This window comes from Somniosus microcephalus, unplaced genomic scaffold (assembly GCF_052327205.1).
Source record: "Somniosus microcephalus isolate GS21.2 unplaced genomic scaffold, FLI_Smic_1.0 unresolved_chr7, whole genome shotgun sequence".
In the NCBI taxonomy this organism is placed as follows: domain Eukaryota; kingdom Metazoa; phylum Chordata; class Chondrichthyes; order Squaliformes; family Somniosidae; genus Somniosus; species Somniosus microcephalus.
In genome coordinates, this window is record NW_028225185.1 from 4353034 (window position 1) to 4374925 (window position 21892).

At 53.5% G+C, this 21892-nt stretch overlaps 1 protein-coding gene across 2 annotated transcripts in view; it reads right to left on the minus strand.

Annotated features, from left to right (window-relative positions):
* LOC147086409 (atrial natriuretic peptide receptor 1-like) overlaps positions 1-21892 on the minus strand; it is a 97223-nt gene that overhangs the window by 54899 nt on the left and 20432 nt on the right. For both annotated transcript variants that reach the window (XM_085978487.1, XM_085978485.1), the window contains exons 4-10: positions 21362-21497; positions 19289-19383; positions 17608-17743; positions 16462-16549; positions 11570-11690; positions 8421-8495; positions 2315-2392 (exon numbers count right to left, since the gene is read on the minus strand). In XM_085978487.1, coding sequence (XP_085834613.1) covers positions 2315-2392; positions 8421-8495; positions 11570-11690; positions 16462-16549; positions 17608-17743; positions 19289-19383; positions 21362-21497 — 729 coding nt within the window. The remainder of the gene's footprint in view (positions 1-2314; positions 2393-8420; positions 8496-11569; positions 11691-16461; positions 16550-17607; positions 17744-19288; positions 19384-21361; positions 21498-21892) is intronic.

The following is a 21892-nucleotide window of genomic DNA, read 5'->3' on the forward strand; positions in this document are numbered from 1 at the left end:
TCCATTGTACACAATCCCAATGGACCCAACCCCCTTCCCATCCACTACCAGTGTACACAATCCCAATAGACCCAAACCCCTTCCCATTCACTCCCATTGTACACAATCCCAATGGACCCAAACCCCTTCCCATTCACTCCCATTGTACACAATCCCAATGGACCCAAACCCTTTCCCATTCACTCCCATTGTACAGAATCCCAATGGACCCAAACCCCTTCCCATTCACTCCCACTGTACACAATCCCAGTGGACCCAAACCCCTTCCCATTCACTCCCATTGTACACAATCCCAATGGACCCAAACCCCTTCCCATTCACTCCCATTGTACACAATCCCAATGGACCCAAACCCCTTACCATTCACTCCCACTGTACACTATCCTAGTGGACCCAAACCCCTTCCCATTCACTCCCATTGTACACCATCCCAGTGGACCCAAATCCCTTCCCATTCACTCCCATTGTACACAATCCCAATGGACCCAAACCACTTCCCATTCACTCCCATTGTACACAATCCAATGGACCCAAACCCCTTCCCATTCACTCCCACTGTATACAATCCCAATGGACCCAAACCCCTTCCCATTCACTCCCATTGTATACAATCCCAATGGACCCAAACCCCTTCCCATTCACTCCCATTGTACACAATCCCAATGAACCCAAACCCCTTCCCATTCACTTCCATTGTACACAATCCCAATGGATCCAAACCCTTTCCCATTCACTCCCATTGTACAGAATCCCAATGGACCCAAACCCCTTCCCATTCACTCACTCTGTGCACAATCCCAATGGACCCAAACTCCTTCCCATTCACTCCCATTGTACACAATCCCAATGGACCCAAACCCCTTCCCATTCACACCCATTGTACACAATCCCAATGGACCCAAACCCCTTCCCATTCACTCCCATTGTACACAATCCCAATGGATCCAAACCCCTTCCCATTCACTCCCATTGTACAGAATCCCAATGGACCCAAACCCCTTCCCATTCACACCCATTGTACACAATCCCAATGGACCCAAACCCCTTCCCATTCACTCCCATTGTACACAATCCCAATGGACCCAAACCCCTTCCCATTCACTCCCATTGTACACAATCCCAATGGACCCAAACCCCTTCCCATTCACTCCCACTGTACACAATCCTAGTGGACCCAAACCCCTTCCCATTCACTCCCATTGTACACAATCCAATGGACCCAAACCCCTTCCCATTCACTCCCATTGTATACAATCCCAATGGACCCAAACCCCTTCCCATTCACTCCCATTGTACAGAATCCCAATGGACCCAAACCCCTTCCCATTCACTCCCACTGTACACAATCCCAGTGGACCCAAACCCCTTCCCATTCACTCCCATTGTACACAATCCCAATGGACCCAAACCCCTTCCCATTCACTCCCACTGTACACAATCCTAGTGGACCCAAACCCCTTCCCATTCACTCCCATTGTACACAATCCCAGTGGACCCAAATCCCTTCCCATTCACTCCCATTGTACACAATGCCAATGGACCCAAACCCCTTCCCATTCACTCCCATTGTACACAATCCAATGGACCCAAACCCCTTCCCATTCACTCCCATTGTATACAATCCCAATGGACCCAAACCCCTTCCCATTCACTCCCATTGTACACAATCCCAATGAACCCAAACCCCTTCCCATTCACTCCCATTGTACACAATCCCAATGGACCCAAACCCCTTCCCATTCACTCCCACTGTACACAATCCCAATGGACCCAAACCCCCTCCCATTCACTCCCATTGTACAGAATCCAAATGGACCAAACCCCTTCCCATTCACTCCCAGTGTACACAATCCCAATGGACCCAAACCCCTTCCCATTCACTCCCATTGTACAGAATCCAATGGACCCAAACCCCTTCCCATTCACTCCCACTGTACACAATCCCAATGGACCCAAACCCCTTCCCATTCACTCCCATTGTACACAATCCAATGGACCCAAACCCCTTCCCATTCACTCCCATTGTATACAATCCTAATGGACCCAAACCCCCTTCCCATTCACCCCAGCCCTACACTGGACCTGAGTACATCCCTGTCCCATATTAAAGCCAGCCCGTCCTTCCAAACTCTACCCTTGTCCAAACATCCCTCGGGTCATCACCCGATCTCTACTTATGAGCCTGGGAGCAAAGCACAGTCCATGAACTGGGACCATTTTACCAGTCGGAACTGCAGAAAAAGAGGAGAAAAACTGGAGAAAGAGAAATAAGAGGAAGACGCAGGGGAGCGAAAGCCGCTGGTCTGAAACGTACGTGTTTGAGCTCGAAGAGAACGTTGCGGGTCAGTTCCACCCTCTTCCGGTTGATGTGTTTAATGGCCACAATGTTTCCCTGAGGGGCGAGAAACGAGAGTAGAGCAGAAAATAAGGAAGGTTTGGTGAAGAACAACATGGTAACAGAGAGCATAGACAAGGGTAATGCAGTCGATGTAATTTATCTAGATTTTCAAAAGGCCTTCGGTAAAGTACCACATAATAGACTGATGAATAAGGTCAGAGAGTGCGGAGTCAGGGGACAAGTAGCAGAATGGATAATAACAACAGAAAATGCTGGAAAAACTCAGCAGGTCAGGCAACATCCGTGGAGAGAAATTTGAGTTGACGTTTCGGGTCGAACCCTTCTTCAAAACTGGAAAGAAAAGAAAATAGATCGAAGGCAGGGCTGCGATCGGACAAAAGAAGTGAAAGAGACAAAAGAAGTAGAAGAGACAATAAAAGGTGTTCGAAGCCAGACGAGATGGGAATAGGCTGAGATTAGGTGTGAAGTGTACTGGCAGGGCAAGAGATAGCTGCCAGGTGGGAGAGAGAAACAAAAGGAAAGGGGGGGGGGAAAGGAGTGGAAAAATTACAGGTAAAAAATTAATGGGGGCCGAGGTTATGATCTGAAATTGTTGAACTCGATATTGAGTCCGGAAGACTGCAGAGTGCCTAATCGAAAGATGAGGTGCTGTTCCTCGAGTTTACGTTGAGCTTCCGTGGAACAATGCAAGAGGCCGAGGACAGTGAGGTCCGAGTGGGAATGGAGCGGTGAATTAAAGTGACAGGCGACCGGAAGCTCGGGGTCACCCTAACGGACTGAATGGAGGTGTTCCGCAAAGCGGTCACCCAATCTGCGTTTGGTCTCCCCAATGTAGAGGAGACCGCATCGTGAGCAGCGAATACAGTATACTAGATTGCAAGAAGTACAAGTAAATCGCTGTTTCACCTGGAAGGGGTGTTTGGGGCCCTGGACAGTGGGAAGGGGGGAGGTATAGGGGCAGGTGTTACATCTCCTGGGCTTGCACGGGAAGGTGCCAGGTGAAGGGGAAGGGCTGTTTGGGGTGCTAGAGGAGTGGACTAGGGTGTCTCGGAGGGAGCGGTCCCTATGGAATGCTGAAAGGGGAGGGGAGGGGAAGATACGTTTGGTGGTGGGATCACTTTGGAGGTAGCGGTGTGGAGTTTGCACATTCTCCCCGTGTTTGCGTGGGTTTTCTCCGGGTGCTCCGGTTTCCTCCCACAGTCCAAAGATGTGCAGGTTAGGTTGATTGGCTGTGATAAATTGACCCTTAGTGTTAGGGGGATTAAATACATGGGGTTACAGGGATAGGGTGGGATATGTGTTGGTGTGGGGGTTACGGGGATCGGGTGGGATATGTGTCGGTGCAGGCTCGATGGGCCGAAATGGCCTCTATCTGCACTGTGGGGTTTCTGTGATTCTGTTCTGTGATCTGTAGCGGAAATGCCGGAGGATGATCCGTTGAATGTGGAGGCTGGTGGGGTGAAAGGTGAGGACAAGGGGAACCGTATCGTGGTTCCGGGAGGGAGGGGCAGGGGTGAGGGCAGAAGTGCGGGAGATAGAACGGACACGGTCGAGGGCTGTGTCAGAATGGATAGCTAGCTGGCTTCAGGACAGAAAGCAGAGAGTGGGAGTAAAGAGTATCGATTCACAGTGGCAGAAGGTGGGTAGTGGTGTTCCACAAGGATCAGTGCTGGGACCACTGTTGTTCACAATTTACATTAATGATTTAGACTTTGGAATCAAAAACACAATTTCTAAATAACACCAAATTGGGGGGGTAGTCAATACTGAGGAGGACTGCAACAAATTACAGGAGGACATTAATAAACTTGCAGAATGGGCATATAATTGGCAAATGAAGTTCAACACAGATAATTGTGAGATATTACATTTTGGGTAGGAAGAATAGGGAGGTCACTTATCACTTGGAGGGTGCGAGTCTAGGTGGGGTAGAGGAACAAAGGGATCTCGGAGTACAAATACACAAATCACTAAAAGTTGCGACACAGGTTAACAAGGCCATAAAAAAGCAAACCAAACACTAGGGTTTATTTCTAGAGGGATAGAATTGAAAAGTAGGGCAGTGATGCTAAACCTGTATCGAACCTTGGTTAGACCACACTCAGAGTACTGCGTACAGTTCTGGTCGCCATATTATAAAAAGGATATAGAGGGTGCAGGGAAGATTTACAAGGATGATACCAGAAATGCGAGGGTATACCTATCAGGAAAGGATGAACAGGCTGGGTCTCTTTTCTCTTGAAAAAAGAAGGCTGAGGGGTGACCTAATAGAGGTCTTTAAAATTATGAAAGCTTTTGATAGAGTGGATACAGAGAGAGTGTTTCCACTTCATAGAATCATAGAAAGTTACAGCACGGAAGGAGGCCATTTCGGCCCATCGTGTCCGCGCCGGCCAACAAAGAGCTATCCAGCCTAATCCCACTTCCCAGCTCTTGGTCCGTAGCCCTGCAGGTTAGAGCATCCCAAGTGCACATCCAAGTACTTTTTAAATGTGGTGAGGGTTCCTGCCTCTACCACCCTTTCAGGCAGTGAGTTCCAGACCCCCACCACCCTCTGGGTGAAGAAATTTCCCCTCAAATCCCCTCTAAACCTTCCACCAATTACGTTAAATCTGTGCCCCCTGGTTTTTGACCCCTCTGCTAAGGGAAATAGGTCCTTTCTATCCACTTTATCTAGGCCCCTCATAATTTTATACACCTCAATAAGGTCTCCCTCTCAGCCTCCTCTGTTCCAAGGAAAACAGACCCAGCCTATCCAGTCTTTCCTCATAGCTAAGATTCTCTACTCCCAGCAACATCCTTGTAAATCTCCTCTGTAACCTCTCGAGTGCAATCACATCCTTCCTGTAATGTGGTGACCAGAACTGCACGCAGTATTCTAGCTGGGGAGGAGCATAACTAGAGGCTATCAATATAAGATAGTCAGCAAGAAATCTAATAGGGAATTCAGGAGAAACTTCTTTACCCAGAGAGTGGTGAGAATGTGGAACTCGCTACCACAGGGAGTGGTTGAGGTGAATAGTGTCGATGCATTTAAGGGGAAGCTGGATAAACACATAAGGGAGAAGGGAATAGAGGGTTGTGCTGATAGAGTTAGATCAGGAAAGACGGGAGGAGGCTCGAGTGGAGCATAAATGCCGGCATGGACTGGTTGGGCCGAATGGCCTGTTTCTGTGCCGTATATCCGATGTAATGGTGACCCCATCCCCATGGAGCTCAATGCTTGACTTTTGCTGGGATCCCTTTGTCCCCGTGGGCACCATTTCGTGTAGTCTGGAGCCATTACAGAGAATTCACAGCACAGAAACAGGACATTCGACCCAAATGGTCCGTGCCGGTGTTTATTCCCCACACCAGCCTCCTCCCACCCCTCTTCATCTCACTCCATCAACACCAGCCTCCTCCCACCCCTCTTCATCTCCCCCATCAACACCAGCCTCCTCCCACCCTCTTCATCTCACCCCATCAACACCAGCCTCCTCCCACCCCTCTTCATCTCACCCCATCAACACCAGCCTCCTCCCACCCCTCTTCCTCTAACCCCATCAACACCAGCCTCCTCCCACCCCTCTTCATCTCACCCCATCAACACCAGCCTCCTCCCACCCCTCTTCATCTCACCCCATCAACACCAGCCTCCTCCCACCCCCTCTTCATCTCACCCCATCAACACCAGCCTCCTCCCACCCTGCTTCATCTCACCCCGTCAACACCAGCCTCCTCCCACCCTTCTTCATCTCACCCCATCAACACCAGCCTCCTCCCACCCCTCTTCATCTCACCCCATCAACACCAGCCTCCTCCCACCCCTCTTCATCTCACCCCATCACCACCAGCTTCCTCCCACCCCGCTTCATCTCACCCCATCAACACCAGCCTCCTCCCACCCCGCTACATCTCACCCCATCACCACCAGCCTCCTCCCACCCCGCTTCATCTCACCCCATCAACACCAGCCTCCTCCCACCCCTCTACATCTCACCCCATCAACACCAGCCTCCTCCCACCCCCTCTTCATCTCACCCCATCAACACCAGCCTCCTCCCACCCCTCTTCATCTCCCCCCATCAACACCAGCCTCCTCCCACCCCTCTTCATCTCACCCCATCAACACCAGCCTCCTCCCACCCCTCTTCATCTCACCCCATCAACACCAGCCTCCTCCCACCCCTCTTCATCTCCCCCCATCAACACCAGCCTCCTCCCACCCCGCTTCATCTCACCCCATCAACACCAGCCTCCTTCCACCCCTCTTCATCTCCCCCCATCAACACCAGCCTCCTCCCACCCCTCTTCATCTCACCCCATCAACACCAGCCTCCTCCCACCCCTCTTCATCACACCCCATCAACATCAGCCTTCTCCCACCCCGCTTCATCTCACCCCGTCAACACCAGCCTCCTCCCACCCCTCTTCATCTCACCCCATCAACACCAGCCTCCTCCCACCCCTCTTCATCTCACCCCATCAACACCAGCCTCCTCCCACCCCTCTTCATCTCACCCCATCAACACCAGCCTCCTCCCACCACTCTTCATCACACCCCATCAACACCAGCCTCCTCCCACCCCCTCTTCATCTCACCCCATCAACACCAGCCTCCTCCCACCCCTCTTCATCTCACCCCATCACCACCAGCCTCCTCCCACCCCTCTTCATCTCACCCCATCAACACCAGCCTCCTCCCACCCCTCTTCATCTCCCCCCATCAACACCAGCCTCCTCCCACCCCTCTTCATCTCACCCCATCAACACCAGTCTCCTCCCACCCCTCTTCATCTCACCCCATCAACACCAGCCTCCTCCCACCCCTCTTCATCTCCCCCCATCAACACCAGCCTCCTCCCACCCTCTTCATCTCACCCCATCAACACCAGCCTCCTCCCACCCCTCTTCATCTCACCCCATCACCATATCCTTCTATTCCTTTCTCCCTCATGTGTTTATCCAGCTTCCCCTTAAATACATCGATACTATTTGCCTCAACCGCTTCCTGTGGTAGCGAGTTCCACATTCTCACCACTCTCTGGGTAAAGAAGTTTCTCCCGAATTCCCCATTGGATTTATTAGTGACGATCTTATACTGACGGCCCCTAGTTCTGGTCTCCCCCACAAGTGGAAACATCTCCTCCCTTGTCTACCCTATCGGACTCTTTCATAATCTTAAAGACCTCGATCAGGTCACCCCTCAGCCTTCTCTTTTCTAGAGAAAGAAAGAAAGACTCACATCTCTCCAGCGCCTTTCACGACCACCGGACGTCTCAAAGCGCTTTACAGCCAATGAAGTACTTTTTGAAGTGGAGTCACTGTTGTCATATGGGAAACGCGGCAGCCAATTTGCGCACAGCAAGCTCCCACAAACAGCAATGTGATAATGACCAGATAATCTGTTTTAGTGATGTTGGATGAGGGATAAATATTGGCCCCAGGACACCGGGGAGAACTCCCCCTGCTCTTCTTCCAATAGTGGCCGTGGGATCTTTTACATCCACCTGAGAGGGCAGACGGGGCCTCGGTTTAACGTCTCATCCGAAAGACGGCTCCTCCGACAGTGCGGCGCTCCCTCAGTACTGCCCCTCCGACAGTGCGGCGCTCCCTCAGTACTGCCCCTCCGGCAGTGTGGCGCTCCCTCAGTACTGCCCCTCCGACAGTGCGGCACTCCCTCAGTACTGCCCCTCCAACAGTGCAGCACTCCCTCAGTACTGCCCCTCCGACAGTGCGGCGCTCCCTCAGTACTGCCCCTCCGGCAGTGCGGCGCTCCCTCAGTACTGCCCCTCCGACAGTGCATCACTGGGAATGTCAGCCTAGATTTTTGTGCTCAAGTCCCTGGAGTGGGACTTGAACCCACACCTTGTGACTCAGAGGCGAGAGTGCTACCAACTGAGCCATGACAAAGGAGGCCCAGCAGGTTCATCCTTTCCTGATCAGTATAACCTCTCAGTTCTGGCATCATTCTTAGCCCTTAAGGGCCTTTATTGCCACCTGAACCATAGTAAGGCTAAAAGCAACAATGGGCTCATTTTGAAGGTGGAAATTCATGCATTTCTCTGCGATTCCCTACCTTGTAATAAGCTGTCTTGGCATAGACCTGGTATAGCCCTTCATTCGTCACGAAGGACCCGTAGTTCGACCCACGCTGCCAGAAAAATAATAGCATGGGTTAGATACAGAGCAAAGCTCCCTCAACACTGTCCCATCAAACACTCCCAGGGCAGGGACAGCACGGGTTAGATACAGAGTAAAGCTCCCTCTACACTGTCCCATCAAACACTCCCAGGGCAGGTACAGCACGGAGTTAGATACAGAGTAAAGCTCCCTCTACACTGTCCCATCAAACACTCCCAGGGCAGGTACAGCACGGGTTAGATACAGAGTAAAGCTCCCTCTACACTGTCCCCATCAAACGCTCCCAGGGCAGGTACAGCACGGGTTAGATACAGAGTAAAGCTCCCTCTACACTGTCCCCATCAAACACTCCCAGGGCAGGTACAGCACGGGTTAGATACAGAGTAAAGCTCCCTCTACACTGTCCCATCAAACACTCCCAGGGCAGGTACAGCACGGCGTTAGATACAGAGTAAAGCTCCCTCTACACTGTCCCATCAAACACTCCCAGGGCAGGTACAGCACGGGTTAGATACAGAGTAAAGCTCCCTCTACACTGTCCCCATCAAACGCTCCCAGGGCAGGTACAGCACGGGTTAGATACAGAGTAAAGCTCCCTCTACACTGTCCCCATCAAACACTCCCAGGGCAGGTACAGCACGGGTTAGATACAGAGTAAAGCTCCCTCTACACTGTCCCATCAAACACTCCCAGGGCAGGTACAGCACGGAGTTAGATACAGAGTAAAGCTCCCTCTACACTGTCCCATCAAACACTCCCAGGGCAGGTACAGCACGGGTTAGATACAGAGTAAAGCTCCCTCTACACTGTCCCCATCAAACGCTCCCAGGGCAGGTACAGCACGGGTTAGATACAGAGTAAAGCTACCTCTACACTGTCCCCATCAAACACTCCCAGGGCAGGTACAGCACGGGTTAGATACAGAGTAAAGCTCCCTCTACACTGTCCCATGAAACACTCCCAGGGCAGGTACAGCACGGGTTAGATTCAGAGTAAAGCTCCCTCTACACTGTCCCATCAAACACTCCCAGGGCAGGTACAGCACGGGTTAGATACAGAGTAAAGCTCCCTCTACACTGTCCCATCAAACACTCCCAGGGCAGGTACAGCACGGGTTAGATACAGAGTAAAGCTCCCTCTACACTGTCCCATCAAACACTCCCAGGGCAGGTACAGCACGCGTTAGATACAGAGTAAAGTTCCCTCTACACTGTCCCATCAAACACTCCCAGGGCAGGTACAGCACGGGTTAGATACAGAGTAAAGCTCCCTCTACACTGTCCCATCAAACACTCCCAGGGCAGGTACAGCACGGGTTAGATACAGAGTAAAGCTCCCTCTACACTGTCCCCATCAAACACTCCCAGGGCAGGTACAGCGCGGGTTAGATACAGAGTAAAGCTCCCTCTACACTGTCCCATCAAACACTCCCAGGGCAGATACAGCACGGGTTAGATACAGAGCAAAGCTCCCTCTACACTGTCCCATCAAACACTCCCAGGGCAGGTACAGCATGGGTTAGATACAGAGTAAAGCTCCCTCTACACTGTCCCATCAAACACTCCCAGGGCAGGTACAGCATGGGTTAGATACAGAGTAAAGCTCCCTCTACACTGTCCCATCAAACACTCCCAGGGCAGGTACAGCACGGGTTAGATACAGAGTAAAGCTCCCTCTACACTGTCCCAACAATGTGTGTGAATCAATGTGCACCAATATGACTTTTCTCACATCAACCTGCCTTAAGGGCTCTTTAACAAATTTTTATGGTGCCATTTGGTGCAAAATTAGGGACTGGAAATGAAAGGATTCTTGCATTTCCCCAGCGCCTTTCACAACCTCAGGACATCCCAAAGCGCTTTACAGCCAATGAAATACTTTTTGAAGTGTGGTCACTGTTGTAATGTAGGAAACGCAGCAGCCAATTTGCGCACAGCAAGCTCCCACAAACAGCAATGTGATAATGACCGGATAATCTGTTTTAGTGATGTTGGTTGAGGGATAAATATTAGCCCCAGGACAGTGCGGAGAACTCCCCCTGCTCTTCTTCCAATAGTGGCCGTGGGATCTTTCACATCCACCTGAGAGGGCAGAAGGGACCTCGGTTTAATGTCTCATTCGAAAGACGGCCCCTCCGACAGTGCGGCGCTCCCTCAGTACCGCACCTCCGACAGTGCGGCGCTCCCTCAGTACCGCCCCTCCGACACTGCGGCGCTCCCTCAGTACCGCCCCTCCGACAGTGCGGCGCTCCCTCAGTACTGCCCCTCCGACAGTGCGGCGCTCCCTCAGTACCGCCCCTCCGACAGTGCGGCGCTCCCTCAGTACCGACCCTCCGACAGTGCGGCGCTCCCTCAGTACCGCCCCTCCGACAGTGCGGCGCTCCCACAGTACCGCCCCTCCGACAGTGCGGCGCTCCCTCAGTACCGCCCCTCCGACAGTGCGGCGCTCCCTTAGTACTGCCCCTCTGACAGTGCAGCGCTCCCTCAGTACTGCCCCTCCAACAGTGTGGCGCTCCCACAGTACCGCCCCTCCGACAGTGCGGCGCTCCCTCAGTACCGCCCCTCCAACAGTGCGGTGCTCCCTCAGTACCGCCCCTCCGACAGTGCAGCACTCCCTCAGTACCGCCCCTCCGACAGTGCAGCGCTCCCTCAGTACTGCCCCTCCGACAGTGCGGCGCTCCCTCAGTACCGCCCCTCCGACAGTGCGGCGCTCCCTCAGTACTGCCCCTCCGACAGTGCGGCGCTCCCTCAGTATTGCCCCTCCGACAGTGCGGCACTCCCTCAGTACCGCCCCTTCGACAGTGCGGCACTCCCTCAGTACTGCCCCTCCGACAGTGCGGCGCTCCCTGGGAGTGTCAGTCTGGAATTTGTGCTCAAGTCTCTGGAGTGGGACTTGAACCCACGACCTTCTGACTCAGAGGCGAGGGGTGTCACCCACTGAACCACGGCCGACACCCAGCTGACCAGGTTAAAGGAGCCCAAGTTGAACTTGGTTTTAAGGAGCGTCGGGCTGTGTCTGTTCTGTAGCAACTGTCGCCGTCTCTCCCCTTGGGGTTCCCACACCCCTGAGGAAGTCCCGGCTTACCAGCGACAGGGTCAGCTTGCTGTCCATACTCCGCAGGTTCTTCTCCAAGTTGCTCAGCTGAATGTCCTCCCAGCGTATTCGCCACAGCTCACTCGCCAGCTCCTTCTCCAGCTTAAACCTCCTGTGGGAAAGAAGGTCAGAATTAGGAGTGGGAGTCGGCCATTCGGCCCCTCGAGCCTGCTCCGACATTCAATAAGATCACGGCTGATCTTCGACCTCAACTCCACTTTCCCGCCCGATCCCCATATCCCTCGATTCCCCAAGAGTCCAAAAATCTAATCGATCTCAGCCTTGAATATACTCAACGACTGAGCCTCCACAGCCCTCTGGGGCAGAGAATTCCAAAGATTCACCGCCCTCTGAGTGAAGAAATTCCTCCTCATCTCAGTCCTCAATGGCCGAGCCCTTATCCTGAGACTGTGACCCCTGGTTCTAGACTCTCCAGCCAGGGGGAAACAGCCTCTCAGCATCTACCCTGTCAATCCCCCCTCAGAATCTTGTATGTTTCAATGAGATCACCTCCCATTCTTCTAAACTCCAGAGAGTATCGGCCCATTCTACACAATCTCTCCTGATTGGACAGCCCTCTCGTCCCAGGAACCAGTCTGGTGAACCTTCGTTGCACCGCCTCTATGGCAAGTACATCCTTCCTTAGGTAAGGAGACGAAAACTGTGCACGATACTCCAGGTGTGGTCTCACCAAGGCCCTGTACAATGGCAGCCAACCCCCTTGCAATAAAGGCCAACATACCATTTGCCTTCCTAACTTCTTTCCGTACTTGCATATTAATTTTCCTGTACAAGGGCACCCAAATCCCTCTGAACACCAACATTTACTAGTCTCTCACCTTTGTAAAAATATTCTGCTTTTCTATTCTTCCTACCAAAGTGGGATAAGAACATTCATCGATAAGAGGCTGGCTTTCATGGAATGTTACAGCACAGAAGGAGGCTGTTCGGCCCATCCTTCCCCCGCTGGCTCTTAGAAAGAGCTGTCCAATTGCCTCTGCCGCGTGTTTGAACACCTTGCCCAAGGACTTACAAATTCCTCTTCCACTGTGGGACGAAGCATTGCTAAACACCCACCGACAAGATTCGGCATAGTAACGGGTACCCCGAAACAAGAATTCCAGATAAATTATCAGTGAGTTCAGGTTCCAAGCACACAGCAGCACAGATAACATGGGGAGGAAGCGTCCACTCTAGCACTTACTCTACAAGCTAGATGGAAATCTCACTGGAATACATTTTTTAAATTCGTTTTTATGGGATGTGGGCGTCGCTGGCAAAGCCAGCATTTATTGCCCATCCCTAGTTGCCCCTCGAGAAGGTGGTGGTGAGCCTCCTTCTTGAACCGCTGCAGTCCGTGTGGTGACGGTGCTCCCACAGTGCTGTTAGGGAGGGAGTTCCAGGATTTTGACCCAGCGACGATGAAGGAACGGGCGATATACTTCCAAGTCAGGATGGTGTGTGTGACTTGGAGGGGAACTTGGAGGTGGCGGTGTTCCCATGCGCCTGCTGCCCTTGTCCTTCTAGGTGGAAGAGGTCGCGGGTTTGGGAGGTGCTGCCGAAGAAGCCTTGGCGAGTTGCTGCAGTGCATCTTGTAGATGGTCCACACTGCAGCCACGGTGCGCCGGTGGTGGAGGGAGTGAGTGTTTAAGGTGGTGGATGGGGGGCCAATCAAGCAGGCCGCTTTGTCCTGGATGGTGTCAAGCTTCTCGAGTGTTGTTGGAGCTGCACTCATCCAGGCAAGTGGAGAGTATTCCATCACACTCCTGACTTGTGCCTTGTAGATGGTGGAAAGGCTTTGGGGAGTCAGGAGGTGGGACACTCGCCGCGGAATACCCAGCCTCTGACCTGCTCTTGTAGCCACAGTATTTATGTGGCTGGTCCAGTTAAGTTTCTGGTCAATGGTGACCCTCCCAGGATGTTGATGGTGGGGGAATTCGGCGATGGTAATGCCGTTGAATGTCAAGGGGAGGTGGTTAGACTCTCGCTTGTTGGAGATAGTCATTACCTGTCACTTCTGTGGCGCGAATGTTACCTGCCACTTATCAGCCCAAGCCTGAACATCGTCCAGGTCTTGTTGCATGTGGGCATGGACTGCTTCAGTATCCGAGGAGTTGCGAATGACACTGAACATATGATGGAAAAACTAATTGGGAATGTGGGAATGAAGGAAATCATGTTACGTAGAACTAGACGGAATGTACAGCACAGGGACAGGCCATTCGGCCCAACTGGTCCATGCCAGTGTTTATGCTCCACGCGAGCCTCTTCCTGCTCTAACGACCTCCTCCCACCCCGCCTCCCAGATCCCTCTGTTCCCGTCTCCCTCCTTCACACCTCAGACCTCCCCTCGAATACACTGATGCTTCAGCCATTCCCTGTGGGCAGGGAGTTCCACAGTCTCACTGACGTAATAAAACTCACTACGCACTTGGTTCGAGTATAAAGCAAGGCTTTAATCAACTTGTTTCAGAACATGGAGGTCTAGTTGTACTTCACTAGTTCCTGTCTTACAAAATGTCCCTGTGCAAGCTGGGCCCACGCCTGAGTATTTATATTCCTTGGACGGCGCCACCAGCTGGCCGTCCAGTGTTATTTCACGAGTAGTTTCTCTATGAAGATGAGATTTATAACACTCACCACTCGCTGTGTAAAGCTCATTTAAATTGACATTGCACGCGTAGTCTCACATCCCCGCTTTGGCCTTTCGGCAAACCCTTTGTTCCTCTTACCCCTCAGTCTGCTGTGGAGATAGGTCCAAGGTGGCCAATCAGTCGCTCGGTCTGAAGCTCATTGACAGTAAAACCCTGTCTCGCGCCAGTTGATAGGACCAGAGGAACAAGAGGAGCCCCTTGAGCCTGTCCCGCCATGTAATCAGATCGGGGCTGATCCTGTATCTTAACTCCATCGACCCGCCTTGGTTCCGTAACCCTTAATTCCCCTTACCCGACAAAAATCTATCAGTCTCAGTTTTGAAATTTTCAATTGACCCCCAGCCTCGACAGCTTTTTTGGGGGAGAGAGTTCCAGATTTCCACCACCCTTTGTGTGAAGAAGTGCTTCCTGACATCACCCCTGAACGGCCTGGCTCTAATTTTAAGGTGACGCCCCCCCTTGTTCTGGACTCCCCCCACCAGAGGAAATAGTTTCTCTCGATCTATCCTTTAATCATCTTAAACACCTCGATTAGATCACCCCTTAATCTTCTAAACTCGAGGGAATACAAGCCCAGTCTGTGTAACCTGTCCTCGTAATTTAACCCCTTTAGCCCCGGGTATCATTCTGGGGAATCGGTGCTGCTCCCCCCCTCACCCTCCGAGGCCAATACGTTCTTCCTGAGGCGCGGGGCCCAGAACTGAATGCAGTGACTCCAGATGGGGTCTTATTTTTTCATTTGTTTCTGGGATGTGGGCGTCGCTGGCAAGGCCGGCATTTATTGCCCATACCCAGTTGCCCTTGAGAAGGTGGTGGTGAGCCGCCGCCTTGAACCGCTGCAGTCACAGAATCACAGAAACCCCACAGTGCAGAGAGAGGCCATTTCGGCCCATCGAGCCTGCACCGACACATATCCCACCCGATCCCCGTAACCCCTACACCAACACATATCCCACCCTATCCCCATAACCCCATGTATTTAATCCCCCTAACACTAAGGGTCAATTTATCATAGCCAATCAACCTAACCCGCACATCTTTGGACTGTGGGAGGAAACCGGAGCACCCGGAGTAAACCCACGCAAACACGGGGAGAATGTGCAAACTCCACACAGACAGTCGCCCGAGGCCGGATTCGAACCCGGGTCCCTGGCGCTGTGAGGCAACAGTGCTAACCACAATGCCACCGTGTGGTGAAGGTGCTCCCACAGTGCTGTTAGGGAGGGAGTTCCAGGATTTTGACCCAGCGACGATGAAGGAACGGCCGATATATTTCCAAGTCGGGATGGTGTGTGTGACTTGGAGGGGAACAGAGCTCTGTACAACTGTGACATATCTTCCTCCCCTTTGTATTCCAATCCCTGAGATAAAGGCCATCGGTCTTTAGATTATGAAGGGTTCGATAGGGTAGATGTGGAGGGGATGTTTCCACTTGTGGGGTAGACCAGAACTAGGGGCCATCAATAGAAGATCGTCACTAATAAATCCAATAGGGAATTCAGGAGAAACTTCTTCACCCAGAGAGTGGTGAGAATGTGGAACTCGCTACCACAGGGAGTGGTTGAGGCGAATAGTATCGATGCATTTAAGGGGAAGCTGGATAAACACATGGGGGAGAAAGGATTAGAGGGATATGTTGATGGGGTGAGATGAAGAGGGGTCGATTCGGCTTATATTCGCTAGAGTTTAGAAGAATGAGAGGGGATCTCATTGAAACTTATAAAATTCTGACAGGACTGGACAGACTAGATGCAGGAAGGATGTTCCCGATGGCCGGGGAGTCCAGAACCAGGGGTCACAGTCTAAGGATAAGGGGTAGGCCATTTAGGACAGAGATGAGGAGGAATTTCTTCACCCAGAGAGTGGTGAACCTGTGGAATTCTCTACCACAGAAGGCAGTTGAGGCCAATTCATTAAATATATTCAAGAAGGAGTTAGATATATTTCTTAAAGCTAAAGGGATCAAGGGATATGGGGAGAAGGCAGGGACAGGGTACTGAATTTGAATGATCAGCCATGATCTCATTGAATGGCGGAGCAGGCTCGAGGGGCCGAATGGCCTACTCCTGCTCCTATCTTCAATGTTTCTATGTTTCTATGTAGGAGGCTCGTGTGGAGCATGAACATTGGCATGGAGGTGATGGGCCGAATGGTCTGTTTCCGTGCTGTACATTCGATGTAAGACTACCACCACACAACCCTCCTGAACACCCTCCTCACGTCCGTTACCTGTAGACCAGGAACGAGGTGATGGTTATGATGAGGAGAATCAGACTGACGACGATCGACAGGACCTCAAGCATCGAAAACGCTCTCCCTGGGGAACAAGAGAAGGAATCTCAACAATCAATATTCCAATACTGTCCAGCAGAACCAGGGAAAGGTTCCATTTTGTCCTGGGACGGGGCCTTCTGTGACCCCTGGGCCTTGGGTAGGGAAGAGAGGGGGAGGGAATATCAGCCAAGGTTCCTGCTCCTGATCACAATCCAGGAACTCCTACTGGATGGGATCTATGTGGGATCCTGGGATTTATTAATAGAGGAATAGAGTACAAAAGTAAGGAAGTTATTGCTAAACCTTTATAAAACACTGGTTAGGTTCCAGCTGGAGTATTGTGTCCAATTCTGGGCACCGCACTTTAGGAAGGATGTCAAGGCCTTTGGAGAGGGTGCGGTGGAGATTGACCAGAATGGTGCCAGGGATGAGGGACTTCAGTGATGTGGAGAGACTGGAGAAGCTGGGGTTGTTCTCCTTAGAGCAGAGAAGGTTAAGAGGAGATTTAATAGAGGCGTTCAAAATCATGAAGGATTTTGATAAAGTAAATGGAGAAGGTGTTTCCAGTGGCAGGAGGGTCGGTAACCAGAGGACACAGATTGAAGATAATTGGCAAAAGAACCAGAGGGGGAGATGAGGAGAATGTTTTTTACGCAGCGAGTTGTTGTGATCTGGAACGCGCTGCCTGAAAGGGCGGTGGGAGCAGGTTCAATAGAAACTTTCATAAGGGAATGGGATAAATACTTGAGGGGGAAAATTTGCAGGGCTGTGGGGAAAGGGCAGGGGGGAGTGGGACTAATTGGAGAGCTCGTTCAAAGAGCCGGCACAGGCACGATGGGCCGAATGGCCTCCTCTTGTGCTGTAGGATTCTATGATGTGGACATTCGGGTAAGGACAGGGCTGGGGTTGGGATGCGACTCGCCCTTGGGTGAGATATCAAAGATTGCGCCAACTCTTGCGGAATCCATACCCCGAGCGAAGGAGCTTTGCTGTCAGAGGAGGGAAGGAGGGAAGAGGAGAAAGAATCCTCTGTGACACCTCGGGGCCATTCTCTCCGTCTCCTCCAGCTGACCGCTCTTTACAGTTTGAGGATTCCCTGACCTTTCTGGCAGGCCGGCTTTTCATTGTCAAATCCACACCGAGGAACATCCTTCGGCACGCCGTTCCCGGGCCAGTGAATCTCCACTCCGGCGACGGGCAGGATTCTCTTCACCGTCCCGTTGTAATGTGACACCACCTGAGGAGACGGGATAGAGGGAAGGAAGGTAGTGCGGCGCTCCCTCAGTACAGACCCTCCGACAGTGCGGCGCTCCCTCAGTACCGCCCCTGTGACAGTGCGGCGCTCCCTCAGTACCGCCCCTCCGACAATGCGGCGCTCCCTCAGTACCGCTCCTGTGACAGTGCGGCGCTCCCTCAGTACCGCCCCTCCGACAGTGCGGTGCTCCCTCAGTACTGCCCCTCCGACAGTGCGGCGCTCCCTCAGTACTGGCCCTCCGACAGTGCAGCACTCCCTCAGTACCGCCCCTCCGACAGTGCGGCGCTCCCTCAGTACTGCCCCTCCAACAGTGCGGCACTCCCTCAGTACCGCCCCTCCGACAGTGCGGCACTCCCTCAGTACTGCCCCTCCAACAGTGCGGCACTCCCTCAGTACCGCCCCTCCGACAGTGCGGCGCTCCCTCAGTACCGCTCCTGTGACAGTGCGGCGCTCCCTCAGTACCGCCCCTCCGACAGTGCGGTGCTCCCTCAGTACTGCCCCTCCGACAGTGCGGCGCTCCCTCAGTACTGGCCCTCCGACAGTGCGGCACTCCCTCAGTACCGCCCCTCCGACAGTGCGGCGCTCCCTCAGTACTGCCCCTCCAACAGTGCGGCACTCCCTCAGTACCGCCCCTCCGACAGTGCGGCACTCCCTCAGTACCGCCCCTCCGACAGTGCGGCGCTCCCTCAGTACTGCCCCTCCGACAGTGCGGCGCTCCCTCAGTACCGCCCCTGTGACAGTGCGGCGCTCCCTCAGTACCGCCCCTCCGACAGTGCGACGCTCCCTCAGTACCGCCCCTCCGACAGTGCGGCGCTCCCTCAGTACTGCCCCTCCGACAGTGCGGCGCTCCCTCAGTACCGCCCCTCCGACAGTGCGGTGCTCCCTCAGTACTGCCCCTCCGACAGTGCGGCGCTCCCTCAGTACTGGCCCTCCGACAGTGCGGCACTCCCTCAGTACCGCCCCTCCGACAGTGCGGCGCTCCCTCAGTACCGCCCCTCCGACAGTGCGGCGCTCCCTCAGTACTGCCCCTCCGACAGTGCGGCGCTCCCTCAGTACCGCCCCTGTGACAGTGCGGCGCTCCCTCAGTACCGCCCCTCCGACAGTGCGGCGCTCCCTCAGTACTGCCCCTCTGACAGTGCGGCGCTCCCTCAGTACCGCCCCTCCGACAATGCGGCGCTCCCTCAGTACCGCCCCTCCGACAGTGCGGCGCTCCCTCAGTACTGCCCCTCCGACAGTGCGGCGCTCCCTCAGTACCGCCCCTCCGACAGTGCGGCGCTCCCTCAGCACTGCCACTCCGACAGTGCGGCGCTCCCTCAGTACCGCCCCTCCGACAGTGCGGCGCTCCCTCAGTACTGCCCCTCCGACAGTGTGGCGCTCCCTCAGTACTGCCCCTCCGACGGTGCGGCGCTTCCTCAGTAATGCCCCTCTGACAATGCGGCGCTCCCTCAGTACTGCCCCTCCAACAGTGCGGCGCTCTCTCAGTACGAGAGGTAGCACCTGGAGGACAAGGGAAGGAGATCTCCTCACCTGGAATGTTCCAGAATCTGTGTCGGTCATGTCCCACAGTGAGTAGTCATTCTCCCGGTCTCCGTTTTCATCCATCTTCAGAAAGCCTGTCACACCTGCAGAGAATAAAGTGAAAAACGGCTGGCGTCTCTCAGTCCCTCTCCCTCAGGGAGATATCTGTACACTGACTGGTGTCTCTCAGTCCCTCTCTCTCAGGGAGATATCTGTACACTGACTGGTGTCTCTCAGTCCCTCTCTCTCAGGGAGATATCTGTACACTGACTGGTGTCTCTCAGTCCCTCTCTCTCAGGGAGATATCTGTACACTGACTGGTGTCTCTCAGTCCCTCTCTCTCAGGGAGATATCTGTACACTGACTGGTGTCTCTCATCCCTCTCCCTCAGGGAGATATCTGTACACTGACTGGTGTCTCTCAGTCCCTCTCTCTCAGGGAGATATCTGTACACTGACTGGTGTCTCTCATCCCTCTCCCTCAGGGAGATATCTGTACACTGACTGGTGTCTCTCAGTCCCTCTCCCTCAGGGAGATATCTGTACACTGACTGGTGTCTCTCAGTCCCTCTCCCTCAGGGAGATATCTGTACACTGACTGGTGTCTCTCAGTCCCTCTCCCTCAGGGAGATATCTGTACACTGACTGGTGTCTCTCAGTCCCTCTCTCTCAGGGAGATATCTGTACACTGACTGGTGTCTCTCATCCCTCTCCCTCAGGGAGATATCTGTACACTGACTGGTGTCTCTCAGTCCCTCTCCCTCAGGGAGATATCTGTACACTGACTGGTGTCTCTCAGTCCCCTCTCTCTCAGGGTGATATCTGTACACTGACTGGAGTCTCTCAGTCCCTCTCCCTCAGGGAGATATCTGTACACTGACTGGAGTCTCTCAGTCCCCCTCCCTCAGGGAGATATCTGTACACTGACTGGTGTCTCTCAGTCCCTCTCTCTCAGGGAGATATCTGTACACTGACTGGTGTCTCTCAGTCCCTCTCCCTCAGGGAGATATCTGTACACTGACTGGTGTCTCTCAGTCCCTCTCTCTCAGGGAGATATCTGTACACTGACTGGTGTCTCTCATCCCTCTCCCTCAGGGAGATATCTGTACACTGACTGGTGTCTCTCAGTCCCTCTCTCTCAGGGAGATATCTGTACACTGACTGGTGTCTCTCAGTCCCTCTCCCTCAGGGAGATATCTGTACACTGACTGGTGTCTCTCAGTCCCTCTCCCTCAGGGAGATATCTGTACACTGACTGGTGTCTCTCAGTCCCTCTCTCTCAGGGAGATATCTGTACACTGACTGGTGTCTCTCATCCCTCTCCCTCAGGGAGATATCTGTACACTGACCGGTGTCTCTCAGTCCCTCTCCCTCAGGGAGATATCTGTACACTGACTGGTGTCTCTCAGTCCCTCTCTCTCAGGGGGATCTCTGTACACTGACTGGTGTCCCTCCGTCCCTCTCTCTCAGGGGGATATCTGTACACTGACTGGTGTCCCTCCGTCCCTCTCTCTCAGGGAGATACCTGTACACTGACTGGTGTCCCTCCGTCCCTCTCTCTCAGGGAGATACCTGTACACTGACTGGTGTCCCTCCGTCCCTCTCTCTCAGGGGGATATCTGTACACTGACTGGTGTCCCTCTGTCCCTCTCTCTCAGGGGGATATCTGTACACTGACTGGTGTCTCTCAGTCCCCCTCCCTCAGGGAGATATCTGCACACTGACTGGAGTCTCTCAGTCCCTCTCCCTCAGGGGGATACCTGTACACTGACTGGTGTCTCTCAGTCCCTCTCTCTCAGGGGGATCTCTGTACACTGACTGGTGTCTCTCAGTCCCTCTCTCTCAGGGAGATACCTGTACACTGACTGGTGTCCCTCCGTCCCTCTCTCTCAGGGGGATATCTGTACACTGACTGGTGTCCCTCTGTCCCTCTCTCTCAGGGGGATATCTGTACACTGACTGGTGTCTCTCAGTCCCTCTCTCTCAGGGAGATACCTGTACACTGACTGGTGTCCCTCTGTCCCTCTCTCTCAGGGGGATACCTGTACACTGACTGGGGAGGTCGGCCCTACATTCTGCTCACCACGGAAGGTTCGGTTCCACATTTGCCGGGTGATCTCTGCTCCGTTCCTGATGGTTCCCCCAGCAGCGAGGGTCTCGTTCAGGGCCAGGGCGTAGAGCATGATTCCGTCGTAGAACGCCCCAGCAATATAGTTCATCTGCAAGAGGGCGGGAGAGGCAGAGGTTAGGCCGCGGTTCACCGGCAGTTTACAACGCCCTGCCTAGTCGAGGGTCAGGGGTCGTGGGACATGCATTGGTGGAGGGGAAGGGCGGGGGGAAGGGGGAACGATATTCGGGTTTGAGTCAGGTGTCGTCATCAACAACTAGCATTTATATATAACATCTGAGAATCAGACAATGCAGCGCTCCCTCAGTACCGCCCCTCCGACAGTGCGGCACTCCCTCAGTACTGCCTCTCCGACAGTGCGGCGCTCCCTCAGTACCGCCCCTCCGACAGTGCGGTGCTCCCTCAGTACTGCCCCTCCGACTGTGCGGCGCTCCCTCAGTACCGCCCCTCCGACTGTGCGGCGTTCCCTCAGTACTGCCCCTCCGA